Raw genomic sequence first — 27,134 nt, 5'->3', positions numbered from 1 at the left:
GGATCATACAATGCAGAACATTTTGAAATCGGCTCTTCTCACTATAAACATGTTGTCATTTCAATAAATTTAAACGCTCCTCATTGGTTTTCCCCACCTCATTGTTTTTAAATTTTTTTTAATGTTTTATTTTTGAGAGAGAGCGCAAGGGGGAGAGGTGCAGAGAGAGAGAGAGAGAGAGAGAGAGAGAATTCAAAGCAGGCTCCAGGCTCTGAGCTGTCAGCACAGAGCCTGACGCCAGGCTCAAACTCAAGGACCGTGAGATCTTGGCCTGAGCCCAAGTCCGATGCTTAACCGACTGAGCCACCCAGGCGCCCCTCCCACCTCGTTGTTTTTAATGGCTGCATATTCTTCTACTGTACAGATGAAGCATAATTTAATGATGCTCTAATGTTGGATTTTTTTTTTTAATTTTTTTTTCAACATTTTTTATTTATTTTTGGGACAGAGAGAGACAGAGCATGAACGGGGGAGGGGCAGAGAGAGAGGGAGACACAGAATCGGAAACAGGCTCCAGGCTCCGAGCCGTCAGCCCAGAGCCTGACGTGGGGCTCGAACCCACGGACCGCGAGATCGTGACCTGGCTGAAGTCGGACGCTTAACCGACTGCGCCACCCAGGCGCCCCTAATGTTGGATATTTTTAATAATAGTTCTTCACTATTCTGACCAATACTAGAATGGGCATTTTATGCCTTCATCTGTAGGTTTTTGTCCAAATGTCTCTTTAGGATAAGTACTTTAAAAATTGCAATGGCTGAGTCAAAATGCATGCAGTTATGTTTTTAATAAATATTGTCAGACCACTCTTGGAAAGCTGTATGTGCCAACTCCCACCAACACTAATGAGCTATAAAAGTGCTTTGTCCACACCAGGGTGGTCCATCTTTTCATTATTTGCCAAGTAGATTAAAAAAACAAATATTTTAGGGGCACCTACCTGTCTCAGTCGGTGGAGCATGTGACTCTTGATCTCCGGGTCATGAGTTTGAGCCCCACATTGGGTGCGGTGCTTACTTAAATAGGTTTAGAGGTGCCTGAGTGGCTCAGTCAGTTGAGCCTCTGACTTCTGATTTGTGCTCAGTTTGTGAGTTTGAGCCCTGCATCAGGTTCCGCGCTGATGGTGCGGAGCCTGCTTGGGATTCTCTCTGTTTCTCTCTGCCCTTCTCCTGCTCTTGCCCGCACGAGCTCTTGCTGTCTCTCAAAATAAACAAACATTTAAAATGTTTAAATAAGTAAATAAATAAGTAAACAGATAAATGAATAAAGTGAATAAATAAATAAGTTTAGGGGCACCTGGGTGACTCAGTCAGTTGAGGGCCTGGTCACGATCTCACGGTTTGTCAGTTTGAGTCTCACATCAGGCTCAGTGCTGTCAGCGCAGAGTCTGCTTTAGATCCACTGTCTCCCTCTATCTCTCTGCCCCTCTCCGCTTACACTCTCTCTCTCACAAAAATGAACATTTAAAAAAAAATACATTTTAAAAATAAAAATAAGCGTTTTAACTTGAGCTTCCTGTTATTCTGTGAAAGAGGGAGAACTATCATCCAGCTCAGGATTTTGTGCAGGTGAACTAAAGTAGCAATAATAGGGGCACCTGGCTGGCTCGGTCTGTAGAGCATACGACTCCTGATCTCCAGGTCATGAGTTCAAGCCCCACACTGGGGATAAAGCTGACTTAAAAAAAAAAAAAAAAAAAAAAGTAGCAATAATAATGAAAGTATCAGGCCGTTATCAGGCAGCTGTCATTGTACAACAGACAACAGGTGAAGTGAGGTCTCTGCCTTATTTCCTCGACAGGGTGAGATCACTTCCAGGCCTCAGTTTCCTTATCTGTAAAAGGGAGCCTGTAATAGTATACCTCCAGGACTGCCGGAGAGCCAATAAGAGAACCCTCCTAATGAGTTTAGCACAGGGCGCAGTCCTCTAAAGGCTGGAAGAGGCAGAGCCATTGTGCCGGACCAAGCAGCTTGCAAGTGGCTGATGTCAGCTTTAACTGACGCCGCCCCTTCCCCAGGTCTCCCTTGTCCTATTCAGATTACAAGGCCTTGCTGCTGTGCCCCACTGCCCTTGGTCACCTTTGCCTGAGGAAAGATGAACTCCCCACCACGAGGATTTTCAAGAGCCCAGCTGATGGTCACATGCCCACCTCTGCCCTTTGACCCACATCCTCAGACTGTGACAGTGTCCCAACGGAGGAGGCCTTTGGGACATCATGCCTGCACTTGGGGAAACTGAGGTCCAGAGCAAAGAAGTCTCATCGGCCTCCCCCTGCCACCTGGGATTAGTGCTATCGCCTCCTGACCCGCCTCCCGACCCTCAGCCCGACACCCTTTCCCCGACTCTGCCTCCCTTTGAAACACCCTTGGGAAAATGTCTGTGTCTCCTTTGCTTCTTGCACAAGGTTCAGATTCCCTGGAAACTTCTACCTAGTTTTCCAGCTTTGCTTTTCCTCTCTGAGCCCAGGCTGCCCCCCACTCTTCTGGGCCGGGATATCTACATACTGCAAATCTTTAAACCGCAGTGAAGCAGGCAAACCTTTCTACACGCTAAATCCTATATATTCACCCTCCCACTTAAGTTCCAGAACTGCAGTGTCTCATATGATAGACACTGGCCACTTGTGGCTACTTAAGGTAAAGGAAAATGAAAACCCCACCTCGTCAGTTGCACTAGCCACATTTCAAGGGCTGGATAGCCACACGTGGCTAGTGGCTACTGTGTTGGACAGCAGACAGAACATTCCCATCATCGTAGAAAGCTTCACAGCCCTGCTCTAGACTGACGGGGATTTTTGTGATCATTTTATAGATGAGACAACGGAAGGTCAAAGAGATCATGCCCAACGTCACCCAGCCACAGCTGGGATCCAAACGACTCCGATAACTAGAGCTGAATGACAAAGTAAGCAGGTCAACCTTTCCTTAGATCCAGGGAAGCTGTGCATATATACATCTACTGATCCCCCTGTGGTTTAAGCACTTAAGCACTGAGTGTGTATGTGTATCTTAATTTATTACACCCCAGAGGCAGCCAGTATTCTAAACCAAAAGCTTGAATCACAAACACTTCTGCTCTCCATATCTTTAACCACTTGGGGAGTTTTTTGCTCATCAGCATAATGAATGTCAGAAACATTGGTGAAATCAAGGGTTTGTTAATTAGCCTGATAAAGGTTGGAAAATGGGATCCCTTGAGTGGAATTAACAGTATTCAAATATGTGGATTGGTTAAACTATCTGAGTCACTCACACCCCAACCTTGAATGAACACTTTAGCAAAGCAGCTTAAAGCCCAAGCCAGTCCTGCGTGAATTTGGGGGATTCGGCTTGCCTGATACTGACCATAAGGCTTACAGGCTCCAAGCAACACAGAGCCCTGACTTGAAGATATTCAGGTTTGGGGGCACCTGCTTGGCTTAGTCAGTAGAACCTGTGGCTCTTGATCTCAGGGTTGTGAGTTCAAGCCCCACACTGTGTGTAGAGGTTACTTTAAAATCTTTAGGGGCATTTAGGTGGTTGAGTTGGTCTTAGAGATGTGACTCTTGATCCCAGGGTGGTGAGTTCGAGCCCTACTATGGGGGTAGAGATTACATAGAAATATAAAATCTGTATATAAATAAAATCTTAAAAAAAAAAAAGATATTCAGGTTTGTTTTGGATTTTGTTTTAATGCAAGGTGAAGGTTGCAATCCCAAAATGGCCAGGATGCTGGGAATTCATAGAACTTACAGGGTAAGTAAAGTCTCTTGTGGCTGTTTATCAGGTTTAACATCTGCACGGCAGAATTTGACCAGAGACCTTTTATCATGGCCTGGCAGCCCGATGATGGACGCCCTACCAGTCAGCCCCCCCGCCCCCACCCAAGGTTTCCAGGAATGACTGTGAGATTCCAGAAGTGCCCAGAGTTGTGTCAGATATGCTGTGTACAAGAAGTGGGGTTTACCTGGGTCGCCTAGCCTCCAAAGACTGGTCTGAACCTCCACTTTACAACCTGAAGTCCTTGAGCCAGCCAGCACCTGGCCCAGGCCAGGGGGCTGCCTCCCGCCACACTTGCTGGACCCCCATCCAGGTCCTCAGCGCTTGGGGAGGGTCAGGGATGGAGCCTCTCTCTCCCCTTATCCGCGTCCCAGGCAGCCGGTGAGGAGAGGCACGCCTCCCAAAACCAGGGTGGGAAAGGAAGTCACATCAGCCAGGAAGATCAGTGAAATCCTCGGTTTAATTGGAGACAAGATCGAAGGATTGATTATCGATCAACGGACCGACTGATTGATCGTCAGAGGGGACAACACAAGAGCGGCTGAGGGGGCCCTGCGCCCCCCGCTGGGGAGAGGAGCCCTGATTGGGGGTGGGGTTCCATCTCACCAGTCACACCTGGGGACAGGGCAAGGGGCAGGCTCTGCTCAGCCCTCACCCCCCAAGATGACACGACTTCCCATCATACGGCAGCACTGAACCCACCATTGCGGGGTCTATGGTACAGTTTGTATAATACAGTGGGAATGGGGACTCTCTCTCTGGGAGACCCCCACCCCTCCTCCTTCCCCTGGCTGGGTCAGCTGGGGAAGGGCAAGTGTATTTTCCCTTTTTGCCTCTGTAGAATAATTTACAAACCAACCTTACAGTATGTACAAAAAAAAAAAAAAAAAAAAAAAAAAAGAGAGAGAGAGAGAAGAAAAAAAAAAGAAAGAAAACCCAAAGAAGTCCCACTCCAGTCACTGGCTGGGACAGAAACTACTTTCGCTACAAAAATGAACCCTGTACAGCATCACGGGGGTGGGAGCAGGTGGTACTCCCCACAGGGATGGACAGACAGATGGAAGGCTGGGGCAGCCGGGGGGGCTACAGTACCGTGTGCTCAGAGTGGGGGGTGGGGGGAGGAGAGAGAGGCCCTGCCTTGCCCAGCTGCAGAACTGGGCCAAAGGGCAGAAAGGAGCGGGGGAGAGGGGGTCTTTCCTTCCAAACAGTCCCCCATGGCTTGGAGAAAAATGGCCTTGCATCTGTCTGTCGTATTGCTGCAGGAATAGCTCAGGGGTGTGGCGGGGGGGGGGGGGGGCGTGGCCAGATGGGGACAGAGTAGAAAGGACTTTGGTGCCAGGGTGGGAGAGGGTTGCCCAGAAAGGGGATGTGGGTGTACATTGTTATTGCTTCCTCCTAGGGCAAAGGGTCGTGAAGGAGGTCAGGAGGATGCTGGGGGGGTGCCCAGGATGGGGGCCACTGCGAACCCCTCTCCTATGGCCATGGGAATCATTAAGGCAGAAACAAGAGGAGAAGCAGCTGGAAGGAGGGGTGTGGTTCGGAGCCATCCCCCCCCCACCCCAATGGAGAAAATTCAAACGGAACCCAAAGTGGAAGGGGAAGAGGGTGGCAGGTGGAGGGGCGGGTGGGGGGGGGGATCAGGCCCTCCTCAAACCTCAGACCCCAGGTTGGTGGTGTGAATGTCCCTCCAATACCCGCCTCTGCTACATCTTAAAGCACGCGGCTCCCCTCTCCAGGTCCCTATCCCTCGGGTTAGTATTGCCAGGTTTGTGCAAAATGAGGCGGGAGACTTCTGGGGGGGTGGGGGGCAGTGCGCCAGAGAGGGGCTGGAGCTGGGGCCTCCCACGGTGGCAGCCCCCCCTGAGTCCCCCGCCCGGAATGGCTATTCCTGGTTGGGTTCCGGAGACCCTCCAAAATTCAGAAGAAAAGCCCCGAAGGGAGGCGTTATGCCTGCTTGGGCCCAGGCCAAGAGCCCTAGGAGGCCGGAAGACTGAGCCTGGGGCCTGGGGCAGGGGGAGGTGGCAGGAGATGGGACACAAGGGGTAGTCGGGAACAGGAGATCTACAGTTGCTGTGTTTCATCCTGTTTTTTTTTTTTTTTCTTTTTCTAAAAATGTAACAATTAAAATTCCAAAAATAAAATCCCTTCCGGGACCTCCGCCCCTTGTTCCCCAGCCCCCACCTCCAAAAAGAGGCCCCGTGGGTGGGGGTGGGGGAAAAGAGGAAAAAAAGAAAAGAGAAAAAACCCCACTTTTCTGTTTTCTTTTTTCTCTGGAGGCCCAAGAGTCTTTGAGGCAGTGGAGGAGGCGGTCGTGGGGTAATGGTGGTGAAGGGAGCTGGGGAGAGCAGGAGGGTGTCGGGGCCGAGGTTCAGGTAGGGCCTCCAGCTGACCCCCACCCCCCAGGAGCTGGGAGTGGGGGGGGGTCCTCGCCGGACGTTCCTGTGCAGGCACTGCACGCCCTCTTGGCAGCCTGATGCTCTTTTTGGGCCCCCGCCTCGGCCGCCGTGGAGGGGAGGCCCGGGAGGCCCGGGGTGTCCTCTGGAGGGGGTGGGGTCCTCAAGGCGGGCGGAAGGGGGCTCTCGGCAGACAAGGCCAGGGGGCTGCTGCGGCCTACGGCATCCACAGATGCGTCTGGGGACGTGGCCTTGTCCTTGCCCGCAGCCACACTACCGGCCGAGTCTGCTTGCTGCGTGCAGCAAGGTTCCTGTACCTTCACCTCCGTGGGCATATCCTGGCCATCGACCTCCAAGAGTTCCTCAGCTGGGGACGCATCCTGAGCCACGGACAATCCCTGCACCGTAAATGCACCCGGGGCGGTAGACACCTCCTCCTCATCTTCCTCTTCCAGCGTCAGCTCGAACTGGAACTTATCAGGTGGGGGTGGGTGGCCTGGCCCCCTGGGCTCCTCCTCAGGCGGCGGTGATGGGCTCTGCCGAATGGCGCTGTAGTACCAGTCTCTGTTGTCCTCTAACGTGTCCAGGATCTCCTGGGCGTCCGGGTGGACCAGGTCAGCCCACGTCTCCCACAGCGGGTGCACGATATAGTCGATGAAACCCACCTGGGAGAGAAGGGACACCGGTGTCAACAGGTGGCCGGCTGTGGCGGATGGTAGGGCCATGCTGTGGGATCTAGTAAAGTCTAAAAGGCGCTGACAGCATTTAACCTAGTAATCGTGCTCCTCCAGATCCGACCCGGAAAAACTCTTGCACAGGGAAGAAAAAAAGAATCACATATGACATGGAAGCAAATACTGGAAACTTCCACACATCTGTCAGTTAGGAATTAGTTGTAAAAAGCCGTGGGGGTGCCTGGTGGCTCAGTTGCTTAAGCGACCAACTCTTGGTTTTGGCTCAGGCCATGACCGTAAGGTTTGTGAGTTCAAGCCCTGCGTCAGGCTCTGTGCTGACAGTGCAGAGCCTGCTTGGGATTCTCTTTCTCTCTTCCTCTCTCTCTGCCTGTCCCCTGCTCATGCTCTCTCTCTTTCTCTCTCCCCCTCTCTCAAAATAAATAAATAAACTTAAAACATTGAAATAAAATGTTTTAAAACATTGTGGTACACCACAGATACTACTAGTGATATTTTCTGCAACAAAGAAAAACTAGCAATAATTCCATGGCAGAGTATTGGCTAATGCTGATACTATCTTCCCTCTTTCTTATGAACAAAATCTTGAGGGCGCCTGGGTGGTTCAGTCGGTTGAGCGTCCAACTTCAGCTCAGGTCACGATCTCACACTCCGTGAATTTGAGCCCAGCATCAGGCTCTGTGCTGACAGCTCGGAGCCTGGAGCCTGCTTCGGATTCTGTGTCTCCCTCTCTCTCTGCCCCTCCCCTGCTCATGCTCTGTCTCTCTCTCTCTCAAAAATAAAAACATTAAAAAAAAAAAAAAAAAGAAGAAGAAGAAAATCTTAATTTTTCTTGGTGGAGGCAATGCTTCCCCAATATAGGTGAAAACTACATTTCCCAGCCTCCTTTGCAAAGAGAGGGTGGCAATGTGACCACATGTAGATAGAAGATCTGGGTTGGGATGGGCATAGGGGGTAGGAGTGCTGCTTCAGCTGGCAGAGACCGTTCCTCCTTACGATGTGGCCAGAATGGCTAGAGTTTCAACAGCATCCGTGACCATGAGAGGCATCTCTAGGGACAAAGGTCCCATGCTTCGGATGATAGAAGAGAAACACTGAAATCTCCTTAGGTGCCTGACTATTTCATGGAGCCAAAGGGAGCTAAATTCTTTCTCTCGACTTTTTTTTTTTAATTAAAAAATTTTCTTAAATGTTTATTTTTGAGAGGGGTGGGAGAGGGGCAGAGAGCAAGGGGGACAGAGGATGTGAAGCAGGCTCTTGGCTGGCAGCAGAGAGCCCGACGTGGGGCTCGAACCCGTGAACTATGAGGTCATGACCTGAGCCAAAGATGGACGCTTAACCGACTGAACCACCCAGGTGCCTCTGGACTTTTCTTACACGCGAGAGAATAAAAATGGGGTGTCTGGGTGGCTCAGTCATTAAGCATTTGAATTCAGCTCAGGTCATGACTTCACAGTTAGTGAGTTTGAGTCCCACGTTGGGCAAGCAGGAACCCCGCTTTGGGCAAAAACAGGAGCCCAGGTGAGCCCTGCTTCTCTCTCTCTCTCTCCTTCCTTCTCTCTCTCTCTCTGCCCCTCATGGGATTCTCTCTCTCTTCTCTGCCCCTCACTCACTTGTACCCTCTCTCTAAAAAAAAAGAGAGAGAGAACAAAAATGAAGCCTTATCTCGTTTGAGTCACTGTGAATTTGTAACTCCTCAACACCTAAATGGCCATCCACAGGAGAAAAACTATAGACCCCATCTGCTGTCTAGATCTGTGAGAATACTACAGAGTCGTCAAAAGGGATGAGCTAAATCTATACGTAGTAACACAGACACATCTCCAAGTCATTGTTTGGAAGAAAAGGCAAGCTGTATAAAAATGGGTACGTATCGATAAAATTCATATTTTTTTAACAAAGCAAAACCCCTGAACTATTGCTATGAAGTTGCCCGTAAATGTAACTACGTAATAAAACCTATGGAACTGGTTTCCCCGGGCGTTGGAGGATGGGGTGATCTGCATGCTCAAAGGGACATTTGGAAGTATCTAGAGACATTTTTGGTTGTTGTAATTGGAAGGGAAGGGGTGGAGGCCAAGGATGCTGCTCAAAATCCTACAAGGCACGGCCCCCGCAACGGAGAATGACCCGGGCCCAAATGTCAACAGCACCAAGGCTGGGTAACTCGGGTCTGGAAAGGCATGCATAGTGAGCCGGGAAGAACAGGTCTTGCCAGGGAGGAGACTGGGAGAGGGGAGGGTGAGAAACTTTCACATCCACACTTTACAAACAAGACTGGGTTTCCGTACCTCTTGTCAAGTTAAACAAGCACATGATGACGCGTCATCGCATCTCATTGCAAAATCCCACCAAAAATCAAGGACAAAATCAGCAGCCAGGTTACAGGGATACCGAGAGGCTGGAGCGACATAAGGTCTGTAACCAAGAGCTGGGCAAGTATTATTATGGATGCTAAATGAGAGAGAACTGTTCCACTCACATCTACAAGTTTTGAATCCAGAGGCCTGGTTTTGGTTATTCTGTAGAAGGGAAAATGTTGCAAATTTCCCATCAAGGCAGAAAAGGAAAGAAACACACACACACACACACACACACACACACACACACAGAAAAACTTGACTTTGTGGAGGGGCAGGTCGTGAACTTCTGGGTCTCGGAGCTCCAGGCCAGCATGGGGTGGGGAGGCCCGCTTAACACCGTACCTGAGACTTCTCCACCGAGGCTGTGTGCTTGTCGCACATGGGGCTGATCTCCATGCCCCGCTCACGTTCACGGTCCCCCTGCTGGAAGAACTCGGCCATAATGCGGTCGGTCCACTGGCGGTACAACTCGAGTGGCTTGGTGGGGTTGCTGAGGTCTGCACAGTGCACCATGTTCCGAAGGACCTGCATGAGGTGGGGGACCTTCAGAGGCCATGCCCCCGTCCCAGTCTGGGACCTCACGCTTCCTTACCTCCCCCTTTATTGGGAGAGTGAAGTAGGGGGATGTGGAGAGAGATAGGGGAAATGGGGAGAGGGGAGAGGATGGCAGGGGGAGAGCAAAGAAAGAGATCGTGGGGAGAGGAGAGGAGGTGTTGGCAAAGGCAGAGGAGACAGGACGGGGTGATGGAGGAAGGGAAGAAGTAAGGAGGGATGGTAGATGGGAATTGGGATGGAGAGATGGGAGGGGAGACAGAAAAGAGACAGGAAGAGGGGCAACATGGGAGCTGCAGGCTGAGGGAGGGGGGCAAACAGGACCCAAAGGGGAGAGAGAAAAGGAGAGAGGGTCCGGTCTCCTTGTATGGTGTGCGGGGGGGGGGGGCACCTGGATGCGGTCGGAGTAGTTGTCCAGCAGGAGGACCCCCGAGCTGGTCACCTTCTTGGTCTCCACCATGGTCTTCAGGTCTGCCAGGAGGGTCATGTGTTTGGACATGTCCGTGGCCAGCACCTGTGGGTGAGGGGCCACTGAAGCCCTGCCACGGGCCGTACTGACCCGAACTACGCCTCTAAAGTTTTCCCTCAGCACAACCTGTTCCCAGTCCCCACAAAGGACGCCTCTCGCGGGGCTTCCTGGCCTGGACTCAGACCCTGCCTCAACCCCAGTGTCAAAGGCGCCCTTTTCCGTTCTGGCCCCGCCCCCGCCCCGCCCACCATGTCGATGACCATCTTGCGCAGGCTCTGCCGCTGGCGCTTGCTGAGGTTCTGGAAGATATCGCAGTTGTCTTCCTGCAGCAGCTTGAAGCCCACGGCCAGGTGGTGGTTCTCCAGCACCGACTCATCGTTGTACATGAGCGCCAGCTCCGAATCTGCGGCCCAGGCCCAGGCAGGCGGTCAGGGGAGGGTGGGGCCGGCAGGGCCGCCTCGAGGGGTGGGGCAGCGCAGGCCCCGCCTCCAACCCGGCAGGCCCCGCCCCCGTGGGGGCCACTCACTAGTGTTGATGAGGAACTGGTTGGAGACACCAGGGTGGTCTACGTCATGAATAGCGGCCGCGAAGAGGGCGGCAAGAATCTCCAGGTCCGTGAACACAGCCTAGGGGCAGAGACGGGGGTGGGAGCGAGGCGGGTTAGAAAGATGGGGGATCTGAGAGGGTGAGAGAGTGATGCGGGTGCCAAAGAAGACGGTCAGGAAGGATCGATGAGGATCGGGAAGGCCAGCGTCAGAGAGACACGGAGGTCAGGAGATGGGCGACGGGCAGTCAGGGAGGGAGACGGGGCTGGGGAGACTCAGGGGCCAGGCAGTGCTCACATCTAGCGCGGGTGTGGCCAGCAGCACGTGGGTGGACTGCAGCACATCGGCCGCGTGCAGGCTGTTGTGGTAGGCCACGTCGGGGTGGTAGTGGTCCTCCAGGGTCAGCATATATGTCACCATGGTGTCCACTGGGATGCGGAATTTCTTCAGCAGGTCACGCTCCTGAGGGTAGGTATGGGGAACGGTGACTCCCGAGAGCTCTCTGCTCTCCGCCCGGCCCCCTTCCGCTCACCCTGCCCCACTCAGCCCGCCCTACCTGAAATATCGTGTACATGATGCAGCTGAGGGAACGGCCTCCGGCGTATTCGGATACGCAGAAGATGTTCAGGCCCCACTTGTTCAGGTTCTCCAGTTCCTGGGTGGAGTAGGAGGCCAGAGGTCAGCAGCCCACAAGACCCAGGGCCCTGCCCCTACCCACGTGGGTCAGAAGTTCCTCTTGGTTGATCGTCACCCCTCTCGACTCTTTCCTAGCAATTCAGAGCTCTGGTCTGAAAGTAGCACTGTCATTGCCCACCGGGTGGGTGCTGTGCTCAACAGCACAGAGTTGACTGTCCACGTCCGACCAGGCCAGAAAATAAAGCAACCACAGCGCCTGTGTACTGAGTGACTTTAAAAAAAAAAATTTTTTTTTAATGTTTTATTTATTTTTGAGAGCGAGAGACAGAGTGTGCGTGGGGGAGGGGCAGAGAGAGAGGGAGACACAGAATCTGAAGCTGGCTCCAGGCTCCAAGCTGTCAGCACAGAGCCCGGTGCGGGGCTCTAACCACGGACTGTAAGATCATGGCCTGAGCCGAAGTCTGACGCTTAACCGAGGAGCCACCCAGGCGCCCCCTGAGTGACTATTGTCTCCCAGGCATTATGCTAAATGCTTGATCTCATTCGGTTGGTTGGAGAACCAAAGCTCAGAAGTGATGCGACCTACCCAAGCCCTTGCATCTCGCAAGTGGCAACGCTGTGGTGTGAACTCCGTTTGGCTGACCCCAAAAGCACAGTTTGGCTTCGGAGCCAAACAGCTCACCAGCACCAGGGGGAAAGGAACTCGGGCTAATTTTCCATAGCTCCCCAGAATCCGGAACAGTGCCAGCACACCGTAGGTGCTCAGTAAACACCGGGTGACGGACTGGGCACCGGCTAGTGCTGGAGTTCAGGTTACAACAAATGTCAGCTGACTGAGCCAACAAGAGTGCACCGAGTCCGCTGTACAAACCCATGCGGGAGCCCCTTGGCATTAGGTGTCACGGAGCTGAACCCAGGTCTGGCCTGTAGTGGATGCTGTTGGCGTTCGACCCAGATCCCCTTCACTGACCAGTGCACCTGTCCTCCTGGGTGGGTGCTGGGACTGTTGCTTACAAAGACTCACAGCTGCTCTGTTCTCCAGAAAACTGCTCTTGCCCCTGTGGGAGCTACACGGAGGCGGTAATGCTGTCCACTCTGGGGACCGCCCACAGTGGGGTACAAAAGTCCCGCACTCTTGCCTCAAGGTGGGCTCAACTCTGTGGCACTGTTGACACTCCAGAGCTCCCTGTGGAGTCAGGCGGAGGCCAGATTCTGAGGCCACCTCCTTGCTTAGGTTCTTCCTCTCCTGCTTCCCTCACTCTTGCTCTCCTGAGAGTCTCATAAGCCAAGTATGCCTGGATTGTCATTTCAGACTGACCCAACGCCCGGTCCTTCTCTGGGCCCCAGGAGACTCCCGCCCCTCTCTAATCCAGTGTCTGCTGAGACCCTACTCACTTGGGCCAGGAGCTCTTCTTGGTTGGTCTTCACCCCAAAGCGGGGGATGCTGGAGTCACTCAGGCTGCTGCTATGCATCAGCTTCTTCACCCCCGTGATCTGAGACATGGGCTGGAATTGCGGCCCGGGGGGCGGGGGCTGCTGGGAAGGTCTCTGGCGGGGAGCTGGCTGTTTTTCTCGATCCTTCATCGTGGGTGATGGAATCTCCACTTCATTCTGCTTGTCTGGAGCAGATGGAGGAGAGACAAGCATGAGACTCCCACAGAGACCCCCTCATCTGGCCCTCACTTCCCCTGGGCTCCCCACTGTGCCCTGGGAAGGCTCACGCAGGAGGGCAGACCCCTTCAGGATGTCATGCTGTTGGTTCCTTATAGGCTGGAAACCAGAGGGAAGGGAGGAATTCTTCTGGGAGGTGGTGGGCTGGAGCAGGGACCCTGGGACTAGCCCGGAGCATTGGGGTGGCCCCAGTCTGATAGCCAGGTTTGACAAAGGGGTGGCACGGGAAGTCAGGAAGCAGGTTGAGGATGCTGGAGAGAGGAGCTGCCTGTCCTGTATAGGCAGGGGAACTTCTAGGGCAGGGGAGACACTTCCATGGTGACTAAGAGTGCTGATCGGGGTGGACAGCATGGGGAAGAGGGAGGGAAGGGTAGTCTCTGGCTCCATGAGCCCCACCCCCACCCCACCCCTTTAACACCAGCCTGCCTGGGGGGCCAGCCCCAGGATCCCTTTTCCTGAGCTTTCAAGGGCTTCCAGAGCTGAACCTGGGCCACCCATTGTGACCTGGGGCCCTGCCAGTCAATAACGGGGCCTAATAGGGGTTATTTGCATGCCATGCTCCCATTGGCTGGATCTCAGAACTCTGCACGGCCACACCCCCATTGGCGGGAGTATTTGAAACTCTGAACCCTTCTCTTGGGCTTGGCGCAGGGCGGTTCTCCAGAATTTGGAAACCTTTGGTGATAAATTGAGAGGGTAAAATTATGCTGAATTTGGGGGGGCATATCTTCAGCTTGGGCTCTTGGATAAAGAGATTAGGATGAGTTGGAGGTCCCCATGAGCTTGAGGGTTCTAATGAATTTGAGGTACTCTGTATAACTGTATTAGGTATCAAAAGTCTGTGTGTGTGTGGGGGGGGTCCTACTGAATCTGAGGGTCATATCAAGTTGGGTGATTCTCCCAAATTTGGGAGACCTTTCAACTTGGAGGGTTTTGAAACTTTGAGGGGGTCTTTTATGAGTTCTTAAGGACAGCCGTTCCCTTAAGTTTGAGAACCCTACTGAGTTTGAGCATAGCTCTTGAGTTTGAGGGATCTCCTGAATTTGTGGGGGGAAATCCAACTTTGGATAGTCTACTGAATTTGGGGAGGCCTTTCAGCCTGGAGGCATTTAAAGTTTAGGAATTCTATTTGAGTTTGTGGGGTTTTTGGGGTCTTGAGTTTGAGAGTTCCGTTGTGGTCCCACTGAGTTTGGGGGGGGCATTTCTGCTTGGAGAGATTTTTTTACTGTGGAAGTTCTATAAAAGTTGACATCCCTCTGGGTTTAGGGGCATCGTGAGCATGGGAACGCTTGAGCGTGGTAACCCTGATCTTTAGGGAATTAAGAGTCAGGGTCCCTCGGGCAAATGTGGGCAATGGGACCTGCGGTCTGGGGCAGCCCCCTCCAATTCAGGCGTGCAGCCTCTCCCCGCACATACAAGCGGTGCCTTTCACTCACCCAGGAATGTGGTGGAGATGTACTCAGAGACCTGGTTTCCTGACCTGCTCATCTCTGACAGGTGTGTGAGTTCACGGTTTAACATCCTCTTGAACTAAGGTGAAGGAGGCAAGAAGGAAGGAATGATAGGGAGACAGGGCAGCAGAGGGTGGAGGATGTCAGCCCCTCCCGAGAAACTTCTGAAGACCCCATGAGTCCTTCCAACTTCTCTGCTCAGCCAACAGAGCCCTCAGCAAGCTGCTAGAGGGGAGGGGTCAGCCCTTCCTCTCCTCCCAGGTCTGGAGGGGGGCCCCAGGCTTGGAAGTCAGGACTCAGCATACCCCTCCCTTCCTGAGGAAGGGGGGCACCCCTCCCCAGACTTCCTCTTCCTCCAGCCCAAAGGAGGAGCCAGAGGGGCACCTGTGGAAGGGAGGGGCTCCCGCTTAACAGTGAGCCAATAGGGTGTCAGGAGAATCCCGTCGCCATGGCGATGGGAGTCTCCTTAGCAACTCCCCTTCCAACCAGCTGCTGAGCTGGGGGAAAGTAGGGGGGGGGGGCAGGCCGCAGGCCCCTTAACCCTTGCCTTCCCAGAGCTACCCTGGCCCACGTCTTCCCAGATATGGACCCCACTCCCAGGGCGTCCAGGCCCCCAGCTCCCAGCCCAGTTTGGAAGGAGACAATACAGTCTCTCCTTTGCAGGAGAGAATGCAAGTTCTGGGAGAAGAGAAGGTTTGGCAGGGGCAGGGGAGAACAGTGAGCTGAGGAAACCTTGTTCGGTCATCCAGGGGAGGGGGGTTCCCATCAGAGCCCCCTCTCCCCCAGTCCCAGGAGGGTGGACAGATGCACAGATGAGCAGAGGATACCCCGAACCAGGCTTGGAGGTCCCTCCTGGTCCCCCCAAGCCACCTCACACAAGTGTCTGCTGTGACATTGTGCATGGAGGAGAAAGGGCATTGGTTCCCCGCCCCCAAGCTCCACTGAAGCACCCCCAGAGCAGGAGCAGACTCCGTCCAGAGAGGCAGGAGGGACACTGGATGGGAAGGGTGAGCCCACGTAGCCCACACCAGGATGGGGCACTTACTCCTCCTAGTGCTGCGAGAGACGTGTACACAAGAAGGACCCACAAAGTCACACAACCACACACAGAGTCACAGACGACCATCTTACACGGCTCTGCACAGCCACAGACACACAAACCAAGGGACACACACGATAAGGCAGTCACAGACACTTAGGGTCACATGCCCCGGAGAAAACACACAGCTCCGGGTTCACAAACACGTCCCAACATACACCACCACAACCAGAGCCATGTGATCTCAGAAAGGGCCACACTGTGACCCAGGCAAATAAGCATATGGTCAGACAGCCCCACACCGCTGTAGACACATACACACGTGAGTACCGACACACCCAGCAAGAGACCCACATCCCCAGCCCCCCGCTATCCCCACCCAGCCCTGGGCCACACACAGACACAGACAGTCACAAGGCTTCATGTCCAGGCCACACACGTGCACAGCCGCACACACCAGCCCAGACCAGGGGCTTGAGGATCCAAGGTGGGAGGGCTAGGGCCGAGTCTCCCGCCCATCCTCCACCCCGACTTCCCCTACCTGGTCCCACCAGCCCACCAGCCACGGCTTGGAGCAGGTCTCACAGAAGAAATCCACCAAGGGCATCTTGGAATCTTAGCCCCGCTCGGGGCTGCCGCACACAGAGGCTGGGCTTGGGGAGTCCCGGGGTTAACAGCCACTGTGGGTTTGGGGGGGGGGGTTCAGGGCAGGTGGGCAGTGCAAGGGGGAGCCGCGGAGGGGCCTGGGCCGGCCCAGCGGGGCTGGGGGCTCCCCTCCCCTCCGCGCTCCCGATAGCAGCCCTGGTTACATGGTCTGCCAGCCCCTGGCCCTGATGGGCCCCCCCGCGGCAGTAGCTGGAGGTGGCCTGGGACCCCTGCCCATGGGGGGGGCAGGGCGAGGGTCCCGGGAGGTGGCTTCGGAGGCTCTGGGCTCCGTGTGCGCGCCTGTGTGTGTGCGCGTGTGCGTGCTCACTGCAGCACTGGCAGGCTGCATGCGACGTCAGGTGGTGCCGGGGGTGGGGGGGGCGTTAAAGGGGCATCGGAACCCACGGGCCTGAGCCAGGACCCAGGTGGGGCTGCCGGGGAAAGGCAGGGAGGCACGCACATCCCCGACAGGACGCGTCCCTTCCAGGGACACACCCAGAGACAAAGACACACGCCCAGACAGTCCACACACTCACACACACCGAGATGCACCTTCTATACCAACACACGCACTAACACACACCACACAATCACAACTCCGAAGTCCAGCCCTTTCGCAGGTATACAGCTGAGTACACGGAGATAGGAACGCCTTCAGGCACAGCCCTCCCAAGAACACAGACTCACACCCAGACACGGAGACACACACCTGGGGACAGACACCCAGATATGCTGCACACACTCCACACACCCACGGGCACACTTTCAGACAAACACAAATACCACGTGGCCTTGGACACAAACATACCCTGAGAAACCCATAAGCAAATGCTCACATCATACCCACAACCACACACACACATCATTGCAGGAACACAACGGCAAACCTACATTTAGAGACAGTCACATTCTCAGAGGCTCGGCACACTCTCAGAGACACAATCACCCTCAGACGGGAATGTTCCCAGACAAACCTCCACCCACAGGTATGTGCACCACCCCCAACGCAGACACCTCCACCTGTATACTCATTTCCTGATAGGCATCCTCCCACGCGGGCTACCACTGTGCCGCACAACTCCAGGAAACATCATTCATGCCGCCCGTTTTCCTGGATGGTGTCCTCTGGAGTTGTGCAGTACACAGACCGCACAACTGTACATGGAAGCCTTGCACCCTCTCCTGCAGCCCTGCAAGTGCATGCATGTGTCTGTGCACACACGTGGAGTCACAGACACATGGAGATACACACTCAGATTCATACCTAGACCAACTCACACTTGTAAACATACATACCCCTCTGGCACAGCCCCACACACTTACAATCTGGAATAACTGCTTGTGTGCACCCATACATCCTCCATACAGACACATCTGCACACTACTCGTGACGTACCCTCTTGGAACATCCCCTCACACCCCGTCTTGTGCTGCAAACGTGTAGCCAACAAATTGACAGCCACACAGACCCACAGTCACACACACACACACACACACACACACACCTGTAGACTATACAAACATTGGACAACCCCCTCAAGAGAGATGGCAGCCTGCATCAGATGTACAACCAGGCACATATACCCCCACGCACTAGGCTTCCCCCACCCCTGGGGGAAGTCAGAATCTGCTAGAACACGCAGCCCTCGGGTTGGCCCTGCTTAGGAATGGGCCCCCACCCCAAAGGCCCCGTTCACACATTGGCCCCGCCCCAAACGTGTCCTCCCCCTCAGGTCCCGCCAGCAGTCAGCCCCACCCCACAGGCCCAGGAAAGGGTCCCCTCTCATTGGCCCCATCCAGATACGGGCCCCGCCCCATGGGTGGACCCGCCCGCAGATCCCACCCAGCGGTTGGCCCCCATCCTCAGGCCCCGCCCAGGGGCTAGTTCCGCCCTGCCGGCCGGGGGCCTCCTCACCTTGTGAGATGCCATCTCGCTCACGGAGCGGTAGGTCTGCATGGTCTCCAGCTGCTCCAGGCACCAGTCCAGCTCCTCCAGTGTCTCCCGGGCCAATTGTTGACATGTCTCTTCTGGAGAAGGGGCAGCATGGGTGGTGACCCAGAGGCCCCAACCCGAGATGAGGGGGGTCCACCAAATGAGTGGGGAAAGGAGGTAAGACAGCCACCACCCCCCCCCCCCGGGTGAGGGGTCCCCCACTGGAGCAGCAAGAGGGGCCCTTTCCCACCCCCTGGGCTTTGTTACCTGACAGCGTGGCCTTGCAGACGGGGGTTGGGCCGCCCAGCGGGGACCGTCTGCAAAGAAACGGGGCTCCAACATCAGCCTGTGTGCCCCCAGATTCCTGCCTCCGCTCTCTATAATGCCACCTTTCCTTTTTCTGAGCGCTCCCTGTGTCCCACGCATGCCACCATGTGCTCAGCCTGCAGCCTCTCACAGAGCCCCCAGGAGAACCCATTTTACAGATGAGAAAACGGGCTCAAGGAAGCGAACAAGCTTGCTCAAGACCACACGGCTGATCAGCGGCAGGGTCAGGTCCTATGTCTCCAAAGTTCCTGCAACTCCCAGAGGGACTAGCAGCTCTCAGCCAAGCGCCTGCCCCCAAATAATCACTTCTATTTAGTGAGCACTTACTACGTGCTGGGCAAATGTTCTCACACTTTCTATGTATTATCTTGCAGACTCCTCACAGCAGCATCTATTGGAGGCGCTATTAAATTCCCATTTTATGGAGGGGGAACAAAGGCACCACAAGACGCTATTTGCCTGGAAAGTTGGCTTTGGGGCCAGGAGTGGCCCCAAGGCTGCGGCGCCTGGCTACCCTTGGCCTCACCACCACGTGTCTGGACCCCTTGGTCTTTATTTTTAAAAGTTTCTGCCTTAGCCATTCAAATTGCAATGGTTTGCTGGCTCAGAGGGAGCTGCTGCCTGAACAGAGGCTCAGAGAGGTCAAGTTCCTGCCTGAGGGCACACAGCAGAGCTAAGAGTTGAACCCAGGTGTGCCTGGCCTCATGATCATGAATGTTGGGGCCCAGCCTTGACTTACTTGTTGCTGGGAATGGGCACATTGGTCAGGAGTGAGAAGTTGCTGCGAACACTCCGGAGACTGGCCAGCACCTGGGACGGAGGGAGAGCCAGCAGTGAGGAGAGGGAGCCACCCGGAGGGGCTGGGGCTAGGTCCCTGTCCCCAAGTGTGGGGGAAGGTTGGAGCCCCTTCCTTTCTTAGGGGAGGGGTCTTACCTGGGCGAAAGGTGTCACAATGAGGTCCTCAGCGTGCCTGCAACCAAGGACAGGGGCAGGTCAGGCGTCCTCACTGTGGGACACCCCCCCGGGCCTGGGTGAAAAGGGGCTGGGGTGCCAGAGAAGCAACTCTCTATGGGGGTTGGGCTGAGGGTGGGCTGGGACGGGGGGGGGGGGCTCCAACAGGTGAGGGGAGAGGGCGCTTACGCCTCCCAAGGGTACACACCCTACAGGGGCTGGTCTTGGAGGGAACGGTGGCCGGACAGAGGAGCTCAGGTGGGTGGGCAGGGAGGGGGTGTGCAGAGACAAAGGGGGCTGCCATAAATCCACTGCAGGGGGGGGGGGCTGGTGAGAGCAGTGGGTAGGAGGGGATGGGGAGCAAGAGGAGTTAGGGGAGCTGAGGTGGGTACCTGGATGGGTAGGGCCAGGGCTGGAGGATCCAGTGAGAGGGGAGGGGCTGAGCAGGTCTGGGGGTGCTCACGCCTTAACAGGTGGTCGTGATAAGGGGGGCTGGTTTAGGGAAGCCTGGAGCGGGGGGGGAAGGCAGAGGGGGCTCAGCCGAGGTGGATGCTCTGTGGGAAGAAGTGGCAGCGGGGACAGGCTGAGGGGGGCCAGGCCCCAGCTGCCGATGGGTAGGAGTGGGCTTGGGCAGGTTGCGTGGGCAGGGACCGCAAGGATGTGGGTGCGGGCTGGGCTGGAGGGAGAGGCTCACCGTAGCTGAGTGGGGGGCAGAGATGGGGCGCACCCTCAGACCTCGCTGGGTGGGCATGCTGTAAAGGGACCGAGCCCTCGATGTGGGCAAGGGGGCTGTTTACTTTTCACTGGGAAGGAGAGGTGGCAGGGGGCTTAGGCGGTGTCCCCATTCCCTGCTGGCAAGGGCAGCTTGTGTTGGGAGCAGGCCTGGAGGGTGAGAGTGGGGTGCTCACGCCTCGCTGGTGACCGACGAGTTCCGGGACATGGTTTTGGGTGACATGTCATAGTCACTGTCCGAGCGGTACAGGAAGGACTCCCGGCGCTGGCTGATAGCCCCCCCGGCGTGCAGCACGAGGCCCGGGCTCGCCTGCGAGTCCAGGGGGCTGCGGCCAGGAGATGGCGTGGGCCCATTCTCCGCCTCGAAGCTGCAAGGGGGTGGGCGAGAAGAGCGGCGAGGGGGGCTCCTGTAGCGCTGGGGGGGGGGGGTGGCAGAGGAATAAGGGTACCGAGGACACTCCTGGTAGAGACGGGGGACAGGAGGTTGCAGAGATCACAGAGCCATCGAGTGCCTTTGTGAGCCAGGCTCTGTTGAGGTGCTGGGACACAGCAGTGACTGAGACGGACGAGCATCTGTCCCTTACGGGAAATGGCATGGGAGGGCCAGACTGTAAACAGGTTAGCCTAGTGGCCGTGCACACCGCCAAAAGTGTGGGGATCTTTTTGGCTCTACTCTTTCCTCACTGCCCACGTCTATTCAGAATGCGTCCACTTCTCACCCCCTCCTCGGCTGGCCCCGCTCATTGGTGGCCTGGACCAGCACCTTTGTCTCTGCCCTGCTCCCTGGTTCCTGTCCTTGCCCCTCAGTCTGTTCCCCTCCACAGCCACCAGAGAGCCACATCCCTCTTCTGCTCAGCCCCTTCTATGGCTCCCAGCTCACCCAGAGCAAAAGCCAAAGTCCTCACTGAGGCCCAGGTGGCCCCGCCCCAAGCCCTCCGGGTCTCCCCCTCACTCACTCTACTCCAGCCTCCACGGCCTCCTGGCTGCTTCCTAAACATTCCAGATGTATTCCTGCCTCAGGGCCTCTGCACAGGCTGTTTCCCCTGCCCAGACCTCCAATGGCTCCTCCGGCTGGCCGCCTTCAGGCCTCCGCTCAAATGCTGTGTCCCCGGGAGGCCTCACCTGACCAACACATCTAAGATCTGAATCTCTGCCTTACTATTTCGTATTTACCTTTCCTTTCAAAAAATAACCGCTACTTACCTGACATATTCTATATCTTACTTCTTTGCTGTTTGCCTTCCTTCCTAGAACTAAGCTTTGCAGAGCAAGGATTTTGGTCTTCTTTGTTCTAGCCCGTGGGCCAAGAACACGGCCTGGCACACAGTGCACACCCAATAAAATGTTTACTGGATGAATCATAAAACGTGTGAATGAGTGAATATGCGAACGGGGTTGTGCCACGCGGAGACTGGAAAGGGGAGGCAGGCCTCTCTGAGGAGGTGACCTGCAAGCAGGGCCTGAAAGATGACAAAGAGCAGGCCATTGGTCAGGAGGGAGGAGAAGACACTCCAGGGGGTGGGAAGAGCAAGTGCAAAGGCCCTGTGGCAGGATTCGGGTTTTGTTTGAGGACCAGCAAGGAAGCTGGTGTGTCAGGAGCGGAGAGAGACAGACTGTGACAGAGACCCGGCGACACCGAGGGCAAGAGAGCGAGGCCCCAGCCTGGGGTCACCGGCAAGACGCTCGGGATGAGTCAGGGAGATGCTGGCTCGCCTAATTCCCAGAGGCGTGACTGGGGTGAAATGACTGAAATCCAGTTCCCTAATCCACAAAATGGGGACAACTGCCACCTTCCTCAGGTCATCCAGGCGACCAGTATTGACACAGGTAAAACGCTCAGGAAGCATCAGCCCCACACGCGCCACACGGGCAGGGGACTCAGCAGTCGATATGCAGAATTGGTGGGGAACTGCGTGCCTGCAACATACTGTGTGGCCTCGGGAAGGCCACTGCCCTCTCTGGTCTGTTACCCCGTCGTCAAAGTGAGGGGGTTAGAAGGGTCAGCAGACTTCAGGCTATGCTCTGGTGGGTGCAAGGGAGTAGGGGAAGGAAATGGAGCCCTCCCCTTTCCAGTCCTACCTAATGAGAGTCAGCGTAAGATTTTATTTGAATGGTCCCTCTGCTAAGAAATAAGTCTGAGGGGCACCTGGGTGACTCAGTCGGTTGAGCGTCCGACTTCGGCTCAGGTCATGATCTCGCAGTTCGTGAGTTTGAGCCCCATGTTGGGCTCTGTGGTGTCAGCGCAGAGCCTGCTTCACATCTTCTGTCCCCCTCTCTCTCTGCCCCTCCCCCACTGCGTTCGCTCAAAAATCAATTAAGAAAGAAAGAAAGAAAGAAACAAAGAAACAAAGAAAGAAAGAGAAAGAAAGGGAGAAAAAGAAGGTCTGAAATCCCCTAGAGCAGCATCTATGGATCTATTAACCCTTTTCTCTGGGCCCGTCCTGGGGTAGGAGTACGGGGAGGGACTTCGTTGACTCCATTTTACAGATGAAGAAACTAAGGTCAGAGAGGAGAATGATTAGCTCTGGGTCACGCAGCAAGAGCGTGGTGGGGCCAGAATTCAGTCCCAAGTCTCGTGACTCCTCAGACGGAAACGTGAGCTGCCGCCCTCTGCCCACTCAGCCCCCATTCGAGCACATTCCTACCATCACAGCAAATGTTCGCAGGGGCCAGGCAGCTGACACCCAGAGCAGAGTGGTGCTGGGGGACCCCCAACAACCAGGTATTCCGATTTTAGGAGAGAAATCAGACATTTTCAACAGTCACAAATTCAAACTTCTTTTAAAAACAAACTTCGGGGCACCTGCGCAGCCTAGTCGGTTGGGCATCCAGCCTCAGCTCAGGTCATGGTCTCATGGTTCGTGGGTTAGAGTCCCACGTCGGGATTCTCGCTCTCTCTCCCTCCTTCTCTCTCTCCCCCTCCTCCCCTATTCGTACGCTCTCTCTCTCTCTCTGTCAAAATAAATAAAACTTAAAAAGAGTAAAATCGTGAAAAAACAAAGGTAAAGTAACCAGTGTTGGTGAGGATGTGGGGGAACGTGAAATGGTGCGGTTACTATAGAAAACGGTCCTTAAAAACTTAAGTATAGAATTACCGTGTGATCCAGCAATACTACTTCTGGGTACACACGCAGAATTGAAATACTAAACACTAAGAATCGAAAGCAGGACTCAAGCAGATATTTGTACACCAACGTTCAGAGCAGCGTGATTCAAAAGAGCCAAGAGCTGGAAACAACTCAAGCGTCCTTTCCTTACCTTACTAGGTATAGAGCGGCGGTTTGGGAAGGTGGTGACGTTCTGGAGATGGATGGTGGTGACAGTTGCACGACAATGTCAGTATACTTAACGACACTGAAATGTACACTCAAGAAACGGTCAAGTGGACAAGTATGTTATGTAGATTTTACTACAATAAAGACACTCATACAATGTAGACAAAAGGAGTGAATTTGGGGCGCCCGGGTGGCTCGGTCGGTTGAGCAACCGACTTCGGCCCAGGTCACGATCTCATGGTTCATGGGTCCGGGCCCGGCATCGGGCTCTGCACTGACAGCTTAGAGCCTGGAGCCTGCTTCAGATTCTCTCTCTCTCTCTCTCTCTCTCTCTCTCTCTCTCTGCCCCTCCCCCACTTGTGCTCTCTCCCTCTCTCAAAAATATTTTTTTAAAAAGGTGAATTTTACTATATGTTCATTTTTAAAAAGTAAATTAAAAAAAAAAAAACCCTTAAGATGGAAAATTCTTAGACCATGAACTGGGGCCTTTGATGATAACGCTCACTTACTGAGCACCTGCTGTGTACCAGGTAACAGGTTAGATCCTTTTAGGTATATAGCAATATTAACAAGATGCTTCCTGCATATTGGCCGTGTGCCTGGCATTGTCAGAGTGCTTTATACACCCGAACCCAGTTGTGTCCCCCACCAGCTCTGTGAGTTGTGTTCACATCCCAGCGCAACAGGGGAGAGTGGGGCACAGAGGGATGGTAAGGGGTTGGTGGCCTCGCTGCCTGAGAACCACGTCCTGTCTCCCCGGGCACAGCCTGGATTTTTTGGCTCTACTGAGTCCCACGGGGGAGGAGACAGGAACATACTTACGTACTGAGGACCCTACCCTGGCCCCAGACACTGAAGACAGTTTAGGGAAGGTGAGACCCAAGTCCCAGAGTGGGCCCGACCGGCATCAGATACTGTAGCCCCAGGGGCTCCGCTCACGTAAGCAGGAGCCCAGAGGCCACGATGGGAAGAGGCTCCCTGGGGCCCTGCTGTTTGTGCTTCCAGGAGCTGATGTCCCCCGGGCTTCGGAAGGGCAGAGGGGAGGGCATCGGGCCTGTTGAACTGCAGGCTGAGTGTGGGTGTATGTGGGCGTGGGGTCTCACCTACCCTCCAGGATGGCACGCCGGTGCTATGTGGAGTCACCCTTCCCTTGTCTGCCACTGCTCAGGGTGGCCCAAAGTCAGGCTGGAGGCTGCTCCAATCATGTCCCGGCAGGACCCTAGGCCATTAAGCGGAGTCGAGGGTAGCCAACAGGCCTTGACATCACAGCCACATGCCCAGACACTCCATCATAAGGGAAATAACCTGCCTTTTAGACAGGTGACCACTTGGTGGCCTTCTCCGGTTGAATTTGCCACTTGCCTCCACCCCTCCGGGGCCCCTAGGCCTGCATCACATTGGGCCTCCGGAGGACTGTGCAGCCCAGGGGCAGACCAAGGCTTCAGAGACTTTCCGCTGCGGGGGCCAATGGGCAACAACAAGCTGGGAGGGGGACGGCAGGGAACGGAGACCGGTCCCAGTTGGTAAAAATCATAACAACAACGAAAGCAGCCAACTGCCATTAAGTGCCATGTGCTAGGCGCTGTGCTCTGCCTGGACGTGTACCAATGCTCCATTTCCAAGAGAAGTAAACTGAGGTGCAGACGGGAAAGAACCACTTGACTAGTACTAGAAGGACTTAAACCTGAGCCGCCAGGCTACAAACCTGGACGCTCAATCAGCCCGTGTCCGTCGATCTCCCCGGGCAGGCCTGGCGCCTCCCCGGGCTCCCTGCCCCACTGCACCTGACTCCCTCGTAGGAGGTGCCAGGCAGCCTTTATGGAAAGGCCCGGCATTTGCTTTGTGAAGGTCATACAGAGGTTGAAGGCGGGCGTGTGGTGCCAGGTGACATGGCCGTTTGTAGGGCCGGGTGTGCACAGAGGGTCTGTGCATGTGTGAGTCAGGGTGTATGTGTGCTCAGGGCACCTGTGTGTGTATAGATCTCTGCGTGGATTTGTACGTCCGGGTGTGTCCGTGGGGTCCGAGTATCCACGGTGCCTGCACAGATCTGTGTGTGTGTCTAGGAGTTTGTGTGACCTTGTAAGAGTGTACCTGTGTGCCACACATGTGCCGTGACTGTCCCTGCCTCCTGAGTGTGTGCTCCCATGTGTGGCTCTGTGCAGGTGGGAACCAGGCCTGCGTGTGGGCTGCGGGGAGAGTGCGTTCCTGTAACGTGAGACTGACTGTGCGAAGCCAGGGTTTCTGTGGCCCCCATGGGTCAACTGTGAGATTCTCTTTGTGTCCCCACCGCCTCAGAGACCCACGCCTTGCACAGTAAACACAGACCCCCGATTACCCTGTGTGTGGGTGGGTGCGTCTGTGTTTGTGTCTGTGTGTGTCTGGCTTGGCTGAAGGGATTAGTAGAGGGGAGCGAGAACGAGGCGGCCGTACCCTGAGAATTTTCTCTGCTCCAGCACTGTCCAGTTGATTCTAAATAACCCCCAGGAGTTCCAGCAGGAGCTGCCCCCCTCCCCCCCCCAGCTTGGTTTTCAGCCTGGCAGCCCCAGCAAGGAGGGGGTGGGTAAGACTGGAGGCACTGAGCAGAGCAGGGCCAGAGGGACCTGGCTCCAGGCCGGTGGCCTGGGAGTGGAGCCCAGGTGACGCTGGACACCCATATTTGGTACCAACATGAGTGCCAGAGACCCAGGTTTAGGGGCACAAAGAGGGTGAAGGGATCCCATCTCAAATAGGAAGGGGGCAGGACCTAGCACTCCTTTTGAGGGCTATCACCTGCAGGAAGCCAACAGCAGCACTAAGAATTTGGGGGCTGGAGAAGGGGATGGGGCTGCAGGCAGACCCTGGAAGCCACTTTGGGGACTCCCCAAGGCCCACTGGGCACCCTCTACCCCCCCCCACACACACCCCCCACACACACCCCAGCCAGAGCCCTCAGTGGCAAAGGAGGGAATTGGCCCCAGGCCACCCACCTGACAGGTCTGCCTGGAGGGTGCCAACAGGTGTCCTCGTCGCTGAAGGAGAAGTGGACCAGGGACTCAGGGCCCGCGGGGGGCAGTGTCAGGTCAGGGGGCCGGGGCCTTGCCCGAGGCGCTGAACCCGAGCGCATGGGTGCCAAAGGCTGTCGGGGCGAGCATGAGGACAGCGGCACGGTGGTGTGGCGTTCACTGTTCACAGGCCCGAGGTGTCTGTGGCCACCAGCGGCACCGCCTCCACACCCGCCCTCCCGGTGACCCCCCCAGGGACGGGCCCCGGGCGATTGGGTGTCTCCGGGTCCCCAGCGCCTGAGAGGGCTCCGCTCCTGCCTTCTCCTGTGGAACTCTGTGCACACTTCCCACTTGCCCCCCTCCCCCCGGGCCTGCGGTGGAGGGGGGGCAGGCTCCCGATTCCTGGGCTCGGGCCCCGGCCCCCCCCCCCAACCCCCGCCACGCCTTGTCCCTGGCCCCGCCTCCCTCCCGAATGACGTCGAGCTGGGCCCGCTGGAGCCCTCTGAACGCAGCACGCCCCAGGGGGAAAGAGACTCGCCCGCGCCGGCGGCGGAGTGCGGGGTCCGGTGACAAAAACCCAGGGGAGGGACGACGGATGCGGGGAAGGGGGAGAAACAGGAAAGACAGAAGTGGAGACAGAGACACAGAGAGAAACCCGGGGAGAGGCACTGATTTCTCCCCCCAACACACACACCCTCCCCGGCTCCACGCTGCGCTCCCGAC

General features: G+C 55.5%; 1 protein-coding gene and 1 long non-coding RNA gene across 5 annotated transcripts in view; one reads left to right on the top strand and one right to left on the bottom strand.

Moving 5' to 3' along the window:
* Nucleotides 1-4,197: 4,197 nt before the first annotated feature.
* Nucleotides 4,198-27,134, bottom strand: part of PDE4A (phosphodiesterase 4A) — a 35,586-nt gene continuing 12,649 nt past the window's right edge. For 2 of the 4 annotated variants that reach the window (XM_049642384.1, XM_049642385.1), the window contains exons 2-15: nt 20,332-20,523; nt 19,406-19,442; nt 19,212-19,282; nt 18,413-18,462; nt 18,128-18,240; nt 14,514-14,607; nt 12,802-13,025; nt 11,327-11,425; nt 11,068-11,232; nt 10,752-10,851; nt 10,474-10,628; nt 10,148-10,270; nt 9,547-9,729; nt 4,198-6,814 (exon numbers count right to left, since the gene is read on the bottom strand). In XM_049642384.1, coding sequence (XP_049498341.1) covers nt 6,125-6,814; nt 9,547-9,729; nt 10,148-10,270; nt 10,474-10,628; nt 10,752-10,851; nt 11,068-11,232; nt 11,327-11,425; nt 12,802-13,025; nt 14,514-14,607; nt 18,128-18,240; nt 18,413-18,462; nt 19,212-19,282; nt 19,406-19,442; nt 20,332-20,523 — 2,296 coding nt within the window. In that variant the 3' untranslated portion in view covers nt 4,198-6,124. Of the gene's footprint in view, nt 6,815-9,546; nt 9,730-10,147; nt 10,271-10,473; nt 10,629-10,751; nt 10,852-11,067; nt 11,233-11,326; nt 11,426-12,801; nt 13,026-14,513; nt 14,608-16,108; nt 16,190-18,127; nt 18,241-18,412; nt 18,463-19,211; nt 19,283-19,405; nt 19,443-20,331; nt 20,524-26,396; nt 26,571-27,134 lie in introns of those variants that run through there. The other 2 variants (XM_049642386.1, XM_049642387.1) reach the window with 2 other exon arrangements.
* LOC125930611 (uncharacterized) lies at nt 11,150-12,491 on the top strand. Its single transcript, XR_007460183.1, has 3 exons — nt 11,150-11,238; nt 11,352-11,448; nt 11,542-12,491. It is a non-coding gene; the product is annotated as an uncharacterized LOC125930611 (long non-coding RNA).

This window comes from Panthera uncia, chromosome A2 (genome assembly GCF_023721935.1).
Source record: "Panthera uncia isolate 11264 chromosome A2, Puncia_PCG_1.0, whole genome shotgun sequence".
NCBI classification, from domain to species: Eukaryota; Metazoa; Chordata; class Mammalia; order Carnivora; family Felidae; genus Panthera; species Panthera uncia.
This window is presented reverse-complemented; position numbering and strand designations above follow the sequence as displayed.